This window comes from Cryptomeria japonica, chromosome 6 (assembly GCF_030272615.1).
Source record: "Cryptomeria japonica chromosome 6, Sugi_1.0, whole genome shotgun sequence".
Classification (NCBI taxonomy): domain Eukaryota; kingdom Viridiplantae; phylum Streptophyta; class Pinopsida; order Cupressales; family Cupressaceae; genus Cryptomeria; species Cryptomeria japonica.
The window spans coordinates 73,659,005-73,679,782 of record NC_081410.1 but is presented as its reverse complement, the minus strand read 5'-3'; the positions used below and the strand labels follow the sequence as shown (position 1 = coordinate 73,679,782).

The following is a 20,778-nucleotide window of genomic DNA, read 5'->3' as shown; positions in this document are numbered from 1 at the left end:
GAATTTTTGGAAAACAAGCCACAAAAAATCCAGCAGACTTTGTTAGTGTCTACATTCACATGCCAAACAAATATCTCAATCTGGATATAGTTGACTTGTAAACCTACCATGGCAGTGGCAATATTATATCATTAATAGTTCTTAAAGATAGTTTGAAAAAATAATTGATGGTCAAAATGCATGCTATCTTGTGTTAAAACCCAGGCAATGATCAATTAATTGAATTTTTCAAAGCATCCTTTTAAATGATTTGAAATCAAAGAACACTTTCTGGATGCCAATCATATCAAATGGCATTTGAAAACTATTTTCAACTTCAAAAATTTAAATGTCCCCATAGACACAGGAAGAAACTTTATTTCCATCTCTGATATCTTCTTTGGATTACTATTATAATTATTAACCCCGTGATTACTTTCAAAAATGATGATAGTTGTGATTTTGAGACAATAAAATTCAAAGTTAATCCTTTGTACTCAAAAGTTTAAATATCCTCGTAGACATGGGAAGGAACTTTCTTTCCATCACTGATATCTTCTTTGGACACTATTTCTAATTTCTAACCCAATAATTTCTTTCAAAAATGATGATAGTTATGATCTTGAGACGCTAAAATACACAGTTCATCCTTTGCACTGCAAAATATTGGACACTAAGAATTTACATTACAGGTGCAAGGAATTAAGAATCTCTAACTGCAAGTGCTTGGTCTTGCAAAAGCAACTGTAGTTTAAACAACATTTTCTCTGTTCAATCTATAAGCTTAATGTCATTTGCCAATGTAGCAATTTAGCATCACAAATTTTGGTAAAACAATGTATGATATTGAGCCTAACAAATGTTACTAGAAACAACTCTTAAACCCAACTCATTTCCTTCCTCAAACATGTTTTGATGACGGAAATGTCTGAGACCCCTGAACAACATTTTCTGCCATTATTTTATTTTTTGGCATATCTTAAAACAGTTCTTATTTACTACCATCTCTCTCTCTCTCTCTCTCTCTCTCTCTCTCTCTCTCTCTCTCTCTCTAGAAAACGTTATTTAAGGTTAGGATACACTTCTCAGAAAACCCTAATAATAGAATATAATTCTCCGAAAATCTTGATAGTATTTAAAGGTTAGGATATACTTCTCAGAAAACACTAATAATAGAATATAATTCACAAAAAATCCTAACATGATAAAATAAAATTCTCAAAAAACCCTAACACAACACCCTAGACATCTCTCTCTCTCTCTCTCTCTCTCTCTCTCTCTCTCTCTCTCTCTCTCTCTGGAAAATATCATTTAAGGTTAGGATACACTTCTCAGAAAACCCTAATGATAGAATATAATTCTCAGAAAACCTTGATAGTATTTAAAGGTTAGGATATACTTCTCAGAAAATTCTAATAATAGAATATAATTCACAAAAAATCCTAACATGATAAAATAAAATTCTCAAAAAACCCTAATACAATACCCCAGACGTCACAATACTCACAATTAGGGGTTTCGTTTGCATCAACCATTTTTCGCCTTCTGTAGAAACAACTGAACATAACTCCCACTGTAACTAGAAGAAAAACCGAACCCCCAACAAATCCGCCTATGACAACAGTTTGTGTATTTTTTTGTCCTGAATTACCTTCACAACCCTTGTCACTGCAAGAATTTTCCAATTACAAGAAGTCAATAAAGTAGAAATAAAGCCATCAAATTTCACAATGCTGAGGTAAATTCATTACTAAAACATCCAAATGAATTTTGATTATTACTGATTCCAGACAAAAAAACAGGCATTTTCTTACACGTTCTGAAAACTCACCTATAATTACATTTTAGGCAGCCTTCTGGAATACTTGTATTTAGTTGTGGATTGCATCCAATTAATCTGCTAAAAAAATATACGGTAAAAACTCAAGACATTACAGTTTTGAATATGTAATTCCAGAATGATAAAAAAACCTTTAGTCATGCAATGGAAAATGAAGTGAAGCTTCCAATCTACTTATCAAGAATCAAGATGAATGCCAATTGCCATTTGAAGTTATCATGATAAGAACATAAATGATGTTCAAAAGTCAGGGCAATGGATTAGCATAGAATTGAATTTTTTCTTACAAGTCCGTCAAATTTGCAAGTCGGATTATCGATATAGGAAAATTCCCTTTGAAGTTATTCCATCTAATATCACTGCATTCACAATGGAAACAATTTAAGAGTGAAGAATCACAGAGAAACATTCAAAATAAATAAGATCCATTTCCAAATAATTTTTGGTTTGCTATGGATGGTTGCCTGCTGCACATCATAAGTGTTTTAATTTAGTATATGTAAGATCTAGCTCAGTTTTGCATTGCATGCAATGTTTTGCAACAACTTACCATCCAGTTAAGAAAGATTGTTCAGACAATTGATTTAAAATTTGCTTTAAGGCAAGATATGCTCATGAAAGAGAATCATAGTGGGCTGTATTTGCCTATATAACTGTTTGGCATAACAAACTTGATTAGTGAATTGATAGGTGGAAAAAGGCGGACTTGACATGACTTCAATTGGAACCTGAACTAAAATTTTGACTACCTTGAAAGTAATGCTTAAATTCTCTAGTTCCACATTTTTTCTGCCTTAAGCTTTTCCTGAGCAGGAAATTTTTTGAATTTAAGCTAAAATCTTGCCTTATTCTATAATAACATTTATTTTGTACTCACTTATGTAAGCATTGAAAGGTACTAACTCTGATTCAAAACATGGAGCATAAAATACTAAAATTAAGCCTCATGAAGCAAAAAGGCTGAATGTAAAAGAAAATATTTCACATAAAGAAATGTGAAAAAAGAATAAACTTCATCAGAAAGGAATGAGAGTGGATAAAAAGGTAAATCATCTAGCATCCATTCAATACCAATCAAACATGACCCACCACATTTGCCAGGCCATTTCCCAAGCTTTTAAAAAAATAGTTCCAATATTCCTTTATGCATACCTACCATTTTTTGGCTCACTTCTACCCTTAAAGAGGCTGGAAAACACAGAACATAAATAGACTGAACAATTTTTTATAGCATTAGGCTATAGTAATATTTCTTTAAGTTTTACTTTGAATAGATTTTTTGTACAACAAAAATGTTAAATTTAAACTATAATGAGCTTTTCTTGTAATTTATACCCTAATAACATTTTAGTTAGAAAACATAGGGCTGCCCCTAAAATCGTTGGTCATTTTTCATGACAAAACGTCCCACCATTTTAAGACCAGCCATTTACTTTTACAAAAATCCTCTTAGGTGTCCAGAATAGTTTATTTAATCTATGTCTAATTTTATCTTTACATGCTACATTTGACATAAAATAGTGTTGTGACATATTCACACATCGCCCCATTGCAAATGGGGACCCCTACTTTTTTCGCTTTCTGGGGTTTGCTTTCTAAGTGTTTAGGGTTTGTCTATTAGCCTTTGCATTTTGAGTGTCGCTAGGGGATCAATAGGATGGTAGGCTTTGCTTGAGCCAGGGAAGTCAGCAGGTGCCCCAAAATTAGGGTTTCTTTGAGAGTCTTCCCTAGGGCCTGGTTTTGCTCTCGTTGCTAATTGTGTCTTTCTTTGTGAGTGGGTATCATTCTTGAAGGTCCGAGCTAGGTCTAGTTGGTGAGTTATGAAGTCTGAAATGTCATCCTGATCTTCAAATGCCCTGAAATTTGGCTAAGTCTGGAATGTCCTGATCCTGAAATTTGGCTAAGTCTGGAATGTCCTGATCCTGAAATTTGAGTAAGTCTGGAAAACTGAAGAATCCTCCAAAAACTAGATTTTGCAATATAACTCCTGGAGGTCCAAAACCACTCTCAAACATCCTGAAAGTATATATGGAATATAACTTAAAGTATAAGAAATGTCACTTATACTTAAATGTTATATTCCATAAAATGATCCTGACGGAGAGTCCAAAATGTCAAATTTTGCTCCTGACCCTTCCAAAGGGTCCAAAGCGAATTTCACTCCTGACCCTTCCAAAGGGTCCAGAGCGAAATTCTCCATAGGACATTCTACTTTGACCAAAACCTAGAACTAATGCATTCCTAGGCTTGAATGAAGGTAAAAACGCTTGTTTGAATAAAGAAATGTGAAAATGAAGTCAGGGTCTTGGCCAAGATTAGGAATTTCGCTCTTGACCCTTCCAAAGGGTCCAAAGCGAAAATCTTTATAACTCTTGTTTTCCTCCTTATTTTGGCTAGGCGTTGGCTTGATGGGAGATGAATGGGTATGTTTTTTGCCTTGAGAGGGAGTTTGGTTGATTTTGAAGGACAAGATTTTGACCTAAAGGGGAATTTCGCTCCTGACCCTTCCAAAGGGTCCAGAGTGAAATTCATCATAAACCTTGCTTCTTGACTCGAATGGATTAAGAGCCTTGCTCCTAATGTGGATGATGATCTAATTTTGCCTTGTGAAGTGGTTTGAAGCTTGAAAATGGAGTAATTTAGCCAGGAATGAGATTTTTGCTCCTGACCATTCCAAAGGGTCTAGAGCGAAATTTCTAAAAGCTCTTAATTTTGCATAAAGGAAATCAAGTTTTGATTTGTTATGGCATGGATGGAAGGAAAATGACCTGCTTTTGCCTCTTGGGGTCGTTTTGGAAAGTAGAAATGAAGGATTTAGCCCAAGAAGGGATTTTCACTCCTGACCCTTCCGAAGGGTCCAGAGCGAAAATCTCTCTGAGACACATTTCTTGCCTTATTTGGCCAAAATTTGATGTCCAAGGCATGATGAGATGAAGTATGAACATGGTCTAGCCTTTGGGGATGTCTAGAAGTTGTGAAAATGAAGAATTCTAGCCAGGAAAGGAAATTTCGCTCCTGACCCTTCCAAAGGGTCCAAGGCGAAATTCCTTATAAGTATACCTTTTGACCTTTCTCAGACTTAAAACCTTGTTCCTAGGGCAAAGGGAGATGAGATTTTACCTTGCAATGAAGTTTCAAGTTGAAAGAATGATGATTTTAGCTCAAAACCAGATTTTCGCTCCTGACCCTTCCAAAGGGTCCAGAGCGAAATTCTTGGAAACTCATATTTTCTTCTTGGAGATGGTCAAATTCTTGAGTTTATGGCATGGTTAGGTGGACTTTGATGTGTTCTTGCCTTTGAATATTGGATTGAGGTAATGGAGTAGCCAAAACAAGCTCAAAATAGGAAATTCGCTCCTGACCCTTCCAAAGGGTCCAGAGCAAAATTTCCTAAAATCACCTTTTCTCCTTGCGAAATCAAGTCAAACTTGGGTTGGATGAGAGAAGAGAGGAGTTTCTTTGCCTTGTGAGGTGAATTCAAGATGAAATGATGGGGGAACATGCTAGAAATGATGAAAATCGCTCCTGACCCTTCCAAAGGGTCCAGAAAATTCTTCAAACACCTATTTTCCCTTGCTAAATTGAGTCAAACTTGGGTTGGACGTGAGAGGAGTAGTGTTTTCTAGCCTTTTGAGGTGAATGCAACTTGAAATGATAGAGAAATAAGCCTAAAAAATGATTTTCGCTCTTGACCTTTCCAAAGGGTCCAGAGCGAAAATCCTTGAAAACATTGTTTTTTCAAAATTTTGGGCAAGACCAAGATAGGACAAGGGTGTGAGAAGGCATTTGGATTGCCTTAGAAGGAATTTTGGTTGCCAAGAATGCAAAATTGAAAGCCTAATGAAAATTTCGCTCCTGACCCTTCCAAAGGGTCCAGAGCGAAATTTCTAAAATTCCCCTTTTTCCTTGCAAATTCAAGACAAGATTTTGGTTTTTATACCATGGGAAGGAGAAAGACAAGATGTTCTATGCCTTGGAAGTAATTTGAAGTTGGAAGGATGGCAAGATAGCCCTAAAACAAGATTTTCGCTCCTGACCCTTCCAAAGGGTCCAGAGCGAAAATCCTAAAACCTACCCATTCCTTTCAAATTTATGCTAAGACAAGGTTTGACTAAGGTAAGAAATGCCCTTGAGACTACCTTTGACTTGATGTTGGTTTCCAAAAGTGATGATTTTAGGCCAAAGGAGGATTTTCGCTCTTGACCCTTCCAAAGGGTCCAAAGCGAAAATCCTAAAATCTCCTATTCTGCCTTGCAAAACGAAATCAAACTTAGCTTGGGTGAAAGAAGAAAGATATTTCCCAGCTTTGTGAGGTCGATTGAAGTTGGAACGATCAAAAATGAGCTACAAGAGGAGAAAATCGCTCCTGACCCTTCCAAAGAATCCAGAGCGAAATTCTTAAAACTTCCATTTTTGCCCCAAATTTACATCAAGCTTGGTGTTGGTTGAGAATGAGGACGTCCTTGGGCATATATCTAAGCAAGTATGATCACAAGGTGAGAAGAATTTGAGCCAGGAATGCAAAATTCGCCCCTGACCCTTCCAAAGGGTCCAAGGCGAAATTCTTATGGAGCCTGTCCTTGGAAAGGATTTGAAGCAAACTTCATTTTGATATCTTCTTGTTGATGATTTAAGGTAGGAAATGCTATGTTGAAATGAATTTATCATGTGTCCTTAATCATCTTTTGTTGTGTTTTGGCAGATGAAAGAAGACCAGGACAAGGACAACTTTCTCCAGCCCAACCTCATCAAGGACGACTTTCTCCAGCCCAGCATCAACAAGGACGACCTTTTCCAGCCCAGCATCAACAAGGACGACCTTCTCCAGCCCAGCCTCATCAAGGACGACCTCTTCCAGTCCAACATTTGAAGGAAAGGCAAGGTGGCATCCCAGTCATCACTCCTCCAGTCAGGTTGGTCCACTTCAGCATGTCCAGATTCAATGTACCTAACTCATCAAAGATGGCACTAACTTCAATGTACCTACCCCGGCTATCCATTGGTCGAATATTCCAGAGAAGACATGTGTCCAAATAATGCAATTATTTCATTGGTCAGAATTAAGTTTGTTGTAACAAACCCTAATTAGGGTTTCATTGTAAAATCTTGACCATTGATCTCAAATTGATCTAAGCCATTGAATTGTATTGAGGGCACTATATAAGCCCTGGCTCCTCATTTGTAAAGGCTAATAATAGTTAGTCAATAATAGCTAATAGTTAATAGTTAGTAATAGAGGCCAGAATAGTAGAATAGCAATTAGAGTAGATTAAGAAGAGAAGGCAAGACATTGTTGCCTTAATTGTAAAAGACTTCTTTTCATTGAAGATATGGTGGAATATGTTGTTTCTTTGCAATGTGCATGGTCTCTTGTTGAATCTTCATTTTTGATGATAGATGATTAAATTGAGTGAAGAAAATTGTTGAATGCACCTGTGTGGAATCTGTCTAGTCCATACCACTAGCCTCTTACTGATGGTATGTGTGCCCTGCGTGGTCAACTGGCATAAAATGAGCTTAATCTTAAGTCGTTACACGTCCATTGTTCATGCATTATCTTGAATGGTGATCGTTGTCGGATGGTGTACGATTTGAACATATTGGAAGCATTCCTTAGAAGATCGCACTGAGTTGGTGTTGAATTGTTCACCCTGATGGTGAGACCCAACCCAGTAGGACTCCACCTAGTCATCCATCCATTTTCTCACATTCTAGGTAGTAGAGTAGACGTCCTGAACCCTGCATCTTTTGTCATTTGTTTGTCTTCCAGATAGTTAATAGGACTTGTGATTCCAGCAAATCAGACGTTTAGGTCATTGAGTGTAAGTCCCCTTGTGATTCCAGCAAAATCACATCATACCGTGAAGAGCTTATCCACGAGTAGAGATCCTACAAAGCAGAACCTTGGAGTTGCCTCGACTGATCCTTCGGCGAGATCTTCAGCAGTCGGGAACTTTGTTCAAGAGAGGATAAGGTACCTTTTAGGTATTTTATTCTGTGTTTGGTCGTGTACAAAATACACATCAACAAATAGGAAGACTACATTTTTTTTCACTATTTTTTCAACTCGTACTTCACTTTTTAGCTCCCAAGTTTGTGTTATACTTTTCTAGCAATGACATTTGGTTGATGCTCAAAGAATCTAGGAAATCGGGCAAACTGCTCAAAGATTTCAACAATACAAATATTGCACTAATTCCAAAGAAACAAGATTGTTCAACCTTTGTGGACTACAGACCAATAATGTTGTACAAAATAATCTCCAAAGTAATAGCAAATTGACTCAAGAATATCCTCCCTTCCATTGTACCTCAAGGGCATAGTGGATTTATAGCAGGCCAGAATATCACTTGTTGGAAATATTGTCATTGATGTCAAAGATTTGATTGATTGAGTCACAGTGTTTTGTTAGTGGGAGCAATGATCAGATTTGATTGATTGAGTCACAGTGTTTTGTTAGTGGGAGCAATGATCTTATCAATGACTATCGTGATGGAGATGAATGGAACGGCATTCATGGTAATGATCAAATCAAATAATGCTGGCCAAACAATAAGCAGCAATTATAAAGAATTGTTTATATTAAATTATAAACAACAAGAGCGAAGGCAGCGATCCATGCTATAAAATGCAGCAGTAATTAAAAGCAGCAGTTTGTTTTTGCTTAATATAAAGAAGCATAAAAGACAAGATAGGCATAAGACAAAAGAATAAAACAAAAATTGAATAAAGACAAAAGAAGAGAAGGGACAGCAATTAAAGTAACATGCATAAAGCAGCGATTAATATATTTCAAGAGGGTGCAGTTAAATAATAGTTAAGGCAGCAATTAGAGTCTAAGATGCATTCAAAAGAGGCAATGGAAATTAAGGAAATGTTGCAACTATTTAAAATACCATCTCTTCCCTAAGGCATGCCTCCCTTCATGGAGAGGCATTAGGAAGATATATTAAAAAAAGAGAGTCTGTCAAGAACATGAGGAATAATATATGACATATGTATATACTCCAGCAAGAAAGGAGAAGTAAATGTTGTGTGAGAAATAAATTTATATGAGATCTGCATATTAGAAGAGGAGTTAATGCAGATACAGAAGAGATGTTAATACAAATATAATATGAATAAAAGACAGCAATTGGTGAATAATGTGCAAAAATTGTTAAAGAGAATAAAAATTGTAATGAAGGAGAAATATAGCAGCACTTGGGATAATCAATCCATTTGGAAATAAAAGTCATGTCTTTTGGAAAGGAGTTCTCTATTGAAGAGATGCATCATTCCATTTAGTAATGAAGATATAAATTAAGTTTGGAAGTGGAGATGAAGAAGGAATGTGTGTGTGTTAAAAGACAATAAAGCATATGCACCAAAAGGCCACTGATGAAAGATAAGATAGCAGATTTATAAGAAGAGTGCAGATTTAATGAAGAAGAATATATAGAAGATTATTCTAGATTTGTGAAAGCTTTGTATGGGCAGATTCATGAATAGTTTTTGAGCAGATATATAAGGCATATGTGAGTGGTGTTTTCAAAGATAGATCAAGCACATACACCAATTCTAGAAGAACGGATTTGTGAAAAGGTTAAGAAATATATTGCAGATTATACAAGGAGAATGTGAGAAGTTTTATAAGAAGATTTGAAGGTGATATAAGACCAGACTTGTGAAGAGAGTTTTGTGGCAGACTTATAGTCATTCATAGCAAATTTGAGAAGGATATGAAGAGAACTATAGCATAATTTGTGAAGAATAATATCATCCATCATCCATTGTAGAAGCAACATTGATAAGGTGTAAATTTGAATGAGGGGTTGGTACCTCTAAGTAAATGAGGGGTTGGTGCCTCTAAGTGAACAAGGGATCGGTGCCTCTAGTGGGAAAGGTTCTCACGAATTGAATGAGGGGTTGATGCCTCTAGTAGGTTGAGCCTACAAACTTTGTAAAAGAAGAATTTACATAAATGCATTAATTTGCCGTGGTTTTCTCCCGTAAGGATTTCCACATATATCTTGTGTTCTATTTGTGATGCATGATAGTTAGATCTTATGTGAATGATAATGTGCAATCGATATGTTTATGTGATTAAGTTATATGTTTATGATATTAAGTTGAAAAAGTAAAAGTTTGTTATACAGATTCACCCCCCCCCCCCCCTCTCAGTATAATCGTGTGTTCATCACCTATGAGCAGAAACATTGGCTAAATGCAAAAGGAAAACTAAAATGTGGAAGGGACAGTGGTTGACTCTTGGGGGGAGGATAATCACAATTAAAGTTGTCATTCCAGCTATCCCAATATATATGCTATCATGCATCAACCTAACTACAAAGGCTGCGAATGACTTCAACAGTATACAACACAAATATATGTGGGAAGGTTCAAATGAGATCAAGCCTTCTAGCATGGGATTAAATCAAACATAATAAAGCTTCCGAAGGTGTGGCCATACACGATATTCAGAAACAAAACCTTGCATTAGGGGTTAAACTAGCACACAAGATATATGAACACCCAAATGCCTTGTGGAGCAAAATTCTCAAGGCCAAATATCTAGATGAGGATGATCCTAAACTAGTACCAACAATCGCAAACCCCCCAAATGGATCACAGATGTGAAACTTCATAACCAAATGCTACCCTTTAATTATTGATCACCTTACTTGGAAAATTAACAATGGAAAATCTGCACTCTTCTAGACAGACTCATGGAATGGCTATGCTCCAATGGAAGAGATAGCGAATGTTGAAGACAAAGTAAAGGATACACAACAAAAAACACATATGGAGACAAAGTAAAGGATTACCTAAACATAAATGACAATGGAGGAAGGAAAGAATACACATGGAAAACTTTTGAAACGCACCCAGCTCAACTACGAGAAACCATTCTAGAGGAATTATTGGATAAGAGACTACTACTAAATGGTAAGAATGATGAGTTACTATCATGCGGAGCCAAATTAGGAAAATATTCCACTAGGATAAGATATCAAATACAGGACAGAGAGATCACCAATGCATCTTGGTCAATCACCCTATGCTAGGGACCAAACATGTTTCCCGAGGCGAGATCTTTTGCATGGATAGCTTTACATTAATTGCATATTTACGGGGAATAGAGTACAAAATCTCGGATTCCTTGGAGCCTTTTGATGCCCATTGTGCATGACCTCAAACGAAACAGTTGATCACTTATTATTGTAGTGAAAAGTAAAACAATAATGTTGGACAAGAATCTACATCAAGTTGGGATGGCAAGGCCCCTTCCCAAATAAAATCCTAAATTTCTTACACAGTTGGCCACTATTAAACAAAGGATCTCAATGGGTTGGCATTTCAATTGAGGCTCCATCAATGAAAATATGGCATTTGTGGACGGAAAGGAACACCAAAATCTTGAAAGAAAAGGCCCCCAACATCGAATCAATAATAAAAAAAATGGAGAATGGTACATTTGAAAATCAAAATGCACAAGCCAAAATCAGGAAAAAGAAATTTTATTTGACATCGGATGATAGAATGCAAACTTAGTGGCTGCAGTTAAAGGTACTTCAAATACTGCAAAGCTTGATGATCCGTATACAACACAAACTCCTTAGGCAACAGGTAATGTCTCCCCTGCTTCAAGGCTTGAACTATGACATAAAATTCTTGATCATACATTGAGTATCTCCTTCGGGCATCAATTCAATTTCTCACTGCAATAAGCTACTGCTCTCCCTTCCTAACTCAATACGGCTCCAATTGCAATTCCACTTGCATCACAATCCACTTGAAATACTTTGTTGAAATCCGGTAAAGCTAACACAAGCTGCTCAGTTACTTTCTGCTTCAACAGTTCAAAATTTTTGTTTGCTCCGGCGGTCCACTTGAATTCCTTCCTATCTCCCCTCATTGTCTCAATCATAGGGTTACAAACTGAACTGAAATTTCTGATGGACTTCCGGTGGAAACTAGCCAATCCATGAAATGATCTTACCTCTCCAATGCTTTCTGGTGTAGGCCATTCAACAATTGCTTTACTTTCTCAGGGTCCATCTTCAAACCATCCTCAAATATCACAAATCCCAAATAGACTAATTCTTCCTTCATGAAAGTACACTTCTTAAGATTTATCAGCAACTTTTCTTCTCTCAACCTCTCCAAAACTTGTCTTAAATGCAACAAATGCTCCTCTTTTGTCCTACTGAAAGTCAGAATGTCATCCAAATATACAATAACAAACTTACCCAATAATTTCTTCAATACCTCATTCATCAGCCTCATGAAAGTACTCGGTGCATTAGTTAACCCAAAAGGCATCACCAACCACTCATACAGTCCTTCATTTGTCTTGAATGTTGTCTTCCACTCATCTCCTTCTCTGATCCTAATCTGATGATATCCACTCTTGAAGTCTATCTTTGTAAAGTATTTGGCTCCACTCAAACAGTCCATTATGTTATCCATCCTAGGCAAAGGAAACCGGTATTTCACTGTGATCTTGTTTATTGCTCTGGAATCGGTACACATCCTCCATTCTCCATTCTTCTTAGGTGCTAATACTGTTGGTACTGCACAAGGACTCAAACTTTCTCTGATCAAACCTTTCTTCAACAATTCCTGCACTTGTCTATTCAACTCTTTATTCTCTGTCGGTGTCATCCGATGTGCAACTTTGTTAGGCAAACTAGCTCCGAGAATTAGGTCCATGATATGACTGATACTTCTCACAGGTGGCAATCCATCAGGCACATTATCTGAAATGATGTCTTCATACTCTATCAACAACTCTTTTATCTCTTCCGGTTGTTCTTCTTCATGCTCTAGATTCTCAATCTTCTTAGGAACTAAGGCAAAACACACATTCTCATGTCTCATTCCATCCAAGAATTTCCTTCCATCCACCAAACAGATTCTAGCATTCATACAGACTTCACTCTTCAAAGGTTCCTCCAAGGGCAACAAGGTTTGCTTCATCCCATTGGCCACAATAGTGTATGTATTTTTCCTCCCATCATGTATCGCCTGTCTATCAAACTGCCAAGGTCAACCCAACAAAAGGTGACAAATATCCATAGGCATAATATCACACAAGACTTCATCATGATAATTCCCAATTTTCAATTTCACCAAACATTGCTCACTTACTAACAACTTATGATCATCCTGAATCCATGCTATCTGATAAGGCTTAGGGTGTTTCAATCTTTCCAAATTCAACTTATTCACCATCTCTTCTGAAACAAGATTATCCGAACTACCGCTATCAATAACAACTTTACAACACTTACCGGATCCCTTACATCTAGTCTTGAACAAATTCTTCCTCTGCAAGGGCTCTTCATCTCCTCCGGTATGACACAAAGCTCTCCTCATCATCAAATGTTCTCCATCCTCTGGTTTATTGGGTGATTCGGTGGGGCTTTCTTCCACCACTGTTGTTCTTCCGGTATTCTTTGTCTTTTTACATTCGAAAGCATGATGTCCTTCTCCTCCACACTTATAGCAAGTTCCTCCAAAAACTCTCTTGTCTTGTCTTCTATCATCTTTTCCAAAATTTTCAATCCGGTAGCCATCCAATTCTCTCCTCCAGTAGAAACTTCTATCACCATTCTGGTATGAATTACCTTCTTTGCTTACTTCCTTGTCCTTCTTGTGATCCGTACAAGTTCCTCTACCTCCAGTGTATCCTCTTCCTCCTTGAAATCTGCCTCCGGAAAACCTTCCACCTCTACCTCTCTGTCTTTGCTCATGTCTTTTGTTCAGCTTCTCTTCTGCTTTCAAGGCATACTAGTAAGCTTCTTCAACACTCTGCAATTTGATCAAACTAAGTTCATCTTGTATAGACATCCGCAATCCATTCAAATGTCTTGCAACTTGTTCGACTTCATCATCAATATGTCCGGATCTAATATTCAATTTATAAAATGCTACACTAGATTCCTTCTGCCTCAAATTCTGCAACTTTCAGAACAGATTCACTTGATAATCAACTGGCATAAATTTTGATTTCAACTTAGCAACCATTTGATCCCATGTCTTGATCTTCTCTTTATATGTTCTCTGTCTATCAACCTACAAATGCTCCCACCAAAGAGATGCATGACCTTTCAACCGGATACAGGCATATTTCACCTTTCTTTCTTCTGCGGTGTTTTCAAAATCAAAATATTTCTCCATCTCCGAGATCCAATCCATCAATTCATCCGAATCCAACTTTCCATCATATTCCGGTGGGGTAAAATGAGGTTTAATATTCGCCTTACTCAAAACCCTCAAAAACCTTTCTTCATCAGGATCAATCGCCAGTGGGTTTACTTGTTTTGTCGGGGCTTCTTCTCCTTCATCTTCACTCACATCTTCAATAAGTCGGCCTCTTCTCTAGGCTGTCTCAACGGCTTCCAACCGAGCTGCAATTCCTCGCAACATTTCCATCACGGCAGGGTCTGCATTCCCACGCGCTCCACCATTCCTATTTCCTCTTCGCGCCATTTTCACGCTAGTCCTCTGCAACTGCACGTCGGATCCACAGTTCGCCACCCTACAAAAAAAAATTCTCAGGACAACGCAATCTCTGGAACAAAAGCTCGCTCTGATACCACTTGGTGTAGTCACCGGTTAGGAGGGATCTCGAAGAGATCAATTCGGACCAGTCAGCAAGAATAAACACAACGGAAACACAAGGATATGATGGAGGCAATGCATAACAGAATGTATTATGTCATGAAAATTGATTGCAATCAACCGGTAACAACCGGTTACAAAAACTAGCTCACTGGCCTACTAAAACATGCTTAATTACAGAACAGGTCACAATTGGGACCTCAAATCTTCAGATCTATCTTCTATGTTCTATATCTTAACTTATCTCTATTCTAATGCTCAATTACAATGATTTATACGATCCAAGGGGATCCAGTCGGCCCAAAAAGGATCAAATGTCGAAGAACAAGACCTAAGGTGTAAAAACAACAAGATCGGCCTCCGCCAAAGAAATTCCTTCGGAAAATCCAAAGGATGAAATGTAGATCAAAGAGAAGGTCGACCATGCCAAGGAACATCGGAATCAATGCTCAGGGCTCCGCAAGCTACAAAAGGGATCCGGTAGATTCAGGTAGATCAAGCAACTGGTACCAGAAAACTGTCTCGAAAACCAGTAGCGATAACTTGCCGGAAAATGATCCAAATGCTTTGCGGTTTGGGAATAAGGTAGATGATCAACTCCTCAAGCAAAAATCCAACTCCTCGAGATCCAGTGAGCCAATGCCAGAAAATGTAGAATGAAATGTTGAAACTGCAAAACAGAAAGGAAATATTTTTGCTTGATGCAAGATTGCCAAGGACCGGGAATGCTCCTGCATCAGTTCTCAGGGTTACCTTGACACTTAGCCAAATGTCCATCATTCCATTCTTCTGACTGTGCATTCTTTGTTCTATTATTGCAATCTCTTCCTTGGACGATAATATCACCCACTCAACAATGGCCTCTCAACATCCAAAGTCTTGCTCCCTGTAATGTACCAGAAGAAAGACAAGGAAACATTGTGAAGTGCAAGTATCAATCAAGTTCATAGTTAGCAAAATGCAAAGTTTGAAGGATAAAGCAATAAGCACAATGCGTTTATCAATACATTAAAACCCTGATTCTCGACTTGATGACAATATTAAGACAATATCCTGTCTAGGCTATATATTCCTTAAGAATCCATTCTCTACTTAGTCACTTTGTTACTTCCAAAGGCCAAAATCCAGACCAACAAGACCTTATAACTCATTCCTCAGAGTCAGGGGACGACACGGACTGCAAAAGACTTAGTTTATTCAACAAAAAGAGGGGGTCCCCATTTGCAAATGGGGCGATGTGTGAAAACATCACAACAGCACTCAAGGAGAAAACACATTCCCATCAAATATCATTTCTTGAGAGAACAAGTTGCAGAACAAGTAAAGATGGAATATGTGCCTACCAAAGAATGAGTAGCAGATATATTTACAAAGCCCCTTCCTAAAGAGACTTTTGAGTACCTAAGGCAAAAGTGTAATGTCCCCTTCTCAGTGAGGTGTAGTTCAATGAGCCATTAGCCTATTCCGGAGACCCGTAGGCTAACTGGTAGCAGAAATTAGGGTTTCCTATTTTCTAGGAGGACTCCTCGCAGTTTTCGAGGATGTTCTGGTTAGAGTTTGCAAGAATGAATTGAGGTTTCCTTCTAGATTTTCTGTAAGCTTCGCAATGGTATGACATGCAATCAGTTCAGGGAAGTTTGCAGAACTTACTATTTTTAGTAAGTTGATGTCAGTTATCATGATTATTGGGTTTTTCTGGGTTTCCCGTGCTGAGCTACAGGGTTCGAGGAACAATCTTTTTGGAGTTGTTTTCACAACTTACTAGTTTTAGTGTCTTTTCAGGCAGTTCTATTTTTAGCAGTTCAGTGCAGAACTCGAACCCAGTTCAATATGACGGTTTTCAGCACTTCAATTCATAGTTCAATTTGGTACTGATCAGTATTTGATTTGCAAGTGATTTTCTAAAGTTAATATTTAATTATTATTGTTGGACGACTTAGGAAAGGGCAAGTACTTTTTTGTTCAAGAAATTATTAATTCTCCTAAGTCAGGCGATATGGATGAAAAGTGTTTAAGTTATAATGTTTTTTATGTGGCAAATTGTGGCCCAAGGGAAAAAGTTCAAACTTGGAGCCTAGGAAGGGGACTTCCATCTTGGGCACCATATACTTGAAAAAAAGATGAAATGAAATATATCGCCAAATGTGAGTGGGATGAAATGACATGTGATTTGGGCGTATTTGGTGAGCATTTGCATTTGAATTTGCCTGGGCAAAAGTTATAAATAAGTGACTTGAGCTCTCATTTTGGCTATCCATGAAATTTGTATAACGAAGTGCTGCCAGAATTGTGCCAGACTTGTGCTTCGAAGTTGCGAGCTTCCTAGCCTATGTCAGTTTCGTGCTTGAGATATAGCACCTAGCTGTGGAGAGACTATTTCTCACTCAAAGGAAAAGATAGAGCATATTGAGGGTGGATTGCATCAGTTGGTTTTCTGTTTTTGTGTGAATTTGTGTGTTTCCTGGTTGTTAGATGGCGTCATGGCTTAAGCATACTTTCACTCCTAAATCTCTATGCGAGCTCTTGCTGATTCTGACTATTGGCTCTAAATATTTCTATGCATTAGGCGATGAGATTTGTAAGTTTTCAGCCCTTAGTTTTGAGTATTCAATTTTAAAATGCAAATTGTATTTTTCAGCCTAGACATACTTTTATGGGGATGCATTGGGAAACGTGTTGTTTGTCTAAGGTCATGTTGATGTTGTCTTCCAGTTTGTACTTGATCGCTTAATGCATATTGTTAGTTTGGGTGTGTTGTGGGGTGATTTGAGTAAGTTTTGAGTGAGTTGGGAGCATTTTGGTGTGGATTGGTGTTGCTGGTTATGCATTTCCAACTTGTTGTCTTATATATCAGATTTTTGAAAGTTGGATTTTGGGTGAGTTTTTGAGAGTGAATTGTTTGGGTTGTTAGAGGATGTTTGTAGTTCTTGTTGCAGCTGTCAGTTCTTAATCAGCACTTGGTTGTCAAATTCTATATTCCTTGTAATGCTGATTAGTAGTACTAACAGCAACATTTTGGCTTTCTACTGTCCCACTACATAAGTGGAAGAGGTTGGCTTAGCCGCCTACCTTAGATTAGCAATATTTCTTAAATTCTAAAATCTTTGTAATGAATTGTAAAGCTGGTTAGTAGTACTAACAGCTATCCTCTCAGATTTCTCATTTGTTCCCACTGCATAAGTGGAAGAGGCTGGCTTAGCTGCCTATCTTGAATTTGTAATATTGTCCTCCCGCTGCATAAGCGGTTGAGTTGAGTGAATTTCATTTATTGTCCTCCCACTGGATAAGCGGTTGAGTGATTGCATTCTTCAGTTCTTTGGCTTGTCCTTGGCTGGTTTACCACCAAGCGATTACATTGTTTTCAATATCCCGTTATATAAGTGGAAGGGGTTGGCTTTCCGCCCAAGTATTGTAATCAATTTCAATTATTGGCATCTAACAATCCCCTCAACACTGTATGCTCTCACCCTCCCAAATTGGGCTCTCTGTGATCAGAAAGTGGAAGGGTTACTTTCAGTAGCATTTGGTTTTCATTTCCTAACCCTAACGAGTGTTGTGTTGATTGTAATTTGGGAAAATCAAAAAAAATTAAGGGGGATCATTGCAGTGGTATCAGAGCCACTTATCCTATCAGCCTGTGTGATAAGGGTTCTCCATAAGTGATAGAGACATCAGATACTACAACAGAGAACAGGCGAGGCAGCAGTATCAAATTCATTCAGTCCCAGTAGAAGAGACATTTTCAAAAGTATTGAGCAACAGAGAGAAAGCAATGGATTCAGCTGATTCAGTTGATACTATCGCAGATAGAACGTCAGATGCAAATGGCACTGCAAAGAGAGCTGAAAAGAAGTTTGAGGCTATGATGGATATGATGTCCCAGTTGTTGGCTACATTAACTCAGAACGCTGGTGGGGATCAAAATCAAAACACTAATGGAAACAATGCCAGCACCTCTAACAACTCTGGAGGAAATGGGAATGGAAGCAACTAGAGTAGCAACAATGGTGGAACCCTCACTAGGTCTGCTTCAAGACCTTTGCAACCCGTCTTCCTTCCTAGGGAAGCAACGCCACCTGAAGTTGAGGTTCCAATAGCTGATGAGATAAGAACTAGTTACATGGAGTATGCTTCTCTTCCAGCAGAGATTTGGAACATTCTTACCCTTGATCAATACATGAAATAGAAGAAGAGAAGGGATGGGAGATATGATAACCGTTATTCCGCTCCGAGAGACTATCAACAAGCTCTTGGAAAGGTGACTCTAGCTCATTTTGATGGGAGCAATAAGTGTACGGCTAGAGCTTGGGTTCTGTTGTGACCATTTCACACATCGCCCCATTAGAATGGGGACCCCCTCTTTTTTTTTTTGCCTTAGGTTTTGCTTTCTCTTTGTTCGTTTTTCTCTCTGTTTTTAGGGTTTTGAGTGAGTGAGTGGTCTACCTAGGCTAGCTAGATTAGGGCTAAACTTTGGAAGCTCATTTTAGGGTTTCTTTCAAACTAAGTCTAGTCTGGTTTAGGAGGTTGTTAGTCGTCTGCCTGAAGCCTCAAGATTGCCAGAATGAAGCATGCCTTTCGGGAGATTCATGTTGGTTAGATCAGGGGGCAAGGTGAATAGGTCTCATCTCAGGTCAGGTCTAGATTGAAAGAGGGTTTTTTCTGGTCAGGGTCATGTTTGTTTCCCGGGTTGAGTAAGTTGAGCGGAGTCGGTAATTAAAGGCAGGATCTCAATGGAAATGCGTGAAGGAGAATCTGTGTTTGCCTTTCAAGGAAAATTGGAGTTTAAAACATCCAGAATCAAGCTGATAGAGGATTTTCGCTCTTGACCCTTCCAGAGGGTCTAGGGCGAAAATCATTATGAACCTCTTTTTTTCCTCCTCATTTTTGACTAAGTGATGCTTTCTAGGGCACGTTTGGAGGTAATTTGATGTGTCCTTGCCTGGAGAAGGATTTGATTGAATTTGAAGAACAAGATGATACCTGGAAGAGGAATTTCGCTCCTAACCCTTCCAGAGGGTCCAGGGCGAATTTCATCCTAAACACTATTTCTTGCCTTGGATAGCCTTGCAATTTTGTTCCTGGCTTAGAAAAAGACCTAACTTTGCCTTATGAGGTGGTTTAAAACTTGAAAACTGAGCAATTTGGCCTGGAATATGGATTTCGCTCCTGACCCTTCCAAAGGGTCCATAGCAAAAATCTCTATGAGGGATATTTCTTGCCTTGTTTGGTCAAGTTGAGGAGTCTAAGGCATCATGAAAGGAAGAATGAGCATATTCAAACCCTTAGGTATGTTTAGAAGTCATGAAGAAATGACAGATTTTGCCCAAAAGAGGAAATTCGCTCCTAACCCTTCCAAAGGGTCCAGGGCGAAAATTTTCAAATCCTTCTATTTTTCTTGCAAAAATCTAGTCAAGCTTGGCATAGATGAAAGAGGAGTAGTGTCTTTTTCTTGAGAGGTGAAATCAACTTGAAATGATGATTGAATTGAGCCTAAATTGAGGAATTCGATCCTGACCCTTCCAGAGGGTCCAGGGCGAAAAACTTTATAGGAGGCATTTCTTGCTCAGCTTGACCAAATTGTGATGCCCAAAGCATGTTGAAAAGAGGAATGGACATGATCTTGCTTTGAGAAGTGTTTGATAGCATTGAGGGATGGAGATTTTAGCCAAGAAAGGCAATTTCGCTCCTAACCCTTCCAAAGGGTCCAGAGCGAAATTCCTTGTAAACCCATTTTTAACCTTTCTTGGACATGAAAACCTTGTTCCTAGGGCAATAAAAGATGAAATCCTACTAAGCAAAGAAGTTTTAAGGTGAAAAAATGAAGATTTTTGGTCAAGATTGCAAAAATCGCTCCTGACCCTTCCAGAGGGTCCAGAGCGAATTTCCTCAAAATCACCTTTTGCTATCAAATTTTGCTAAGCCAAGTATGGGATAAGGTCAAACACTGAAAGAATTGCCCCTAGGAGTGAATTGAGATTGCAAGAAATCATCAAAAAGTGAAGGAATTGAGCCAAATGGTGAATTTCGCTCCTGACCCTTCCAAAGGGTCCAAAGCGAAATTCCTAAAAGCACCTATTTCCTTGCAAGGTCAAAGCAACTTTTTAGTTTTTTAATGGCTTGACTGGGTGTGAGGAAGAGTGTTTTACATTTTGAAGATGATTGAAATTGTCAAGAAAAAGCAATCAAGCCTAGAACATGATTTTTGCTTCTAACCCTTCCAGAGGGTCCAGGGCGAAAATCCTAAAACCTATCTTTTCTTCCAAAGATTGGACTAGACCAAGCTTAGACATGGGTTTGAAATGACTTTTGAATTGCCTTGAAGTGGAATTGGAATGTTAAAAATGCAAATT

The 20,778-nt window shown here is 38.1% G+C and overlaps 1 protein-coding gene across 6 annotated transcripts in view; it reads right to left on the bottom strand.

The window, feature by feature from the left end:
• LOC131064191 (nodulation receptor kinase) overlaps positions 1-20,778 on the bottom strand; it is a 118,352-nt gene that overhangs the window by 54,535 nt on the left and 43,039 nt on the right. For 4 of the 6 annotated variants that reach the window (XR_009111216.1, XM_057998238.2, XM_057998235.1 and 1 more), the window contains 3 exons: positions 2,107-2,178; positions 1,811-1,879; positions 1,487-1,647 (listed from right to left, as the gene is read on the bottom strand). Coding sequence is in view for 5 of the 6 variants with exons in the window: in XM_057998238.2 (XP_057854221.1) it covers positions 1,487-1,647; positions 1,811-1,879; positions 2,107-2,178 (302 nt within the window). In the remaining variant the exon portion in view is untranslated. The remainder of the gene's footprint in view (positions 1-1,486; positions 1,648-1,810; positions 1,880-2,106; positions 2,179-20,778) is intronic. The other 2 variants (XM_057998237.1, XM_057998239.1) reach the window with 2 other exon arrangements.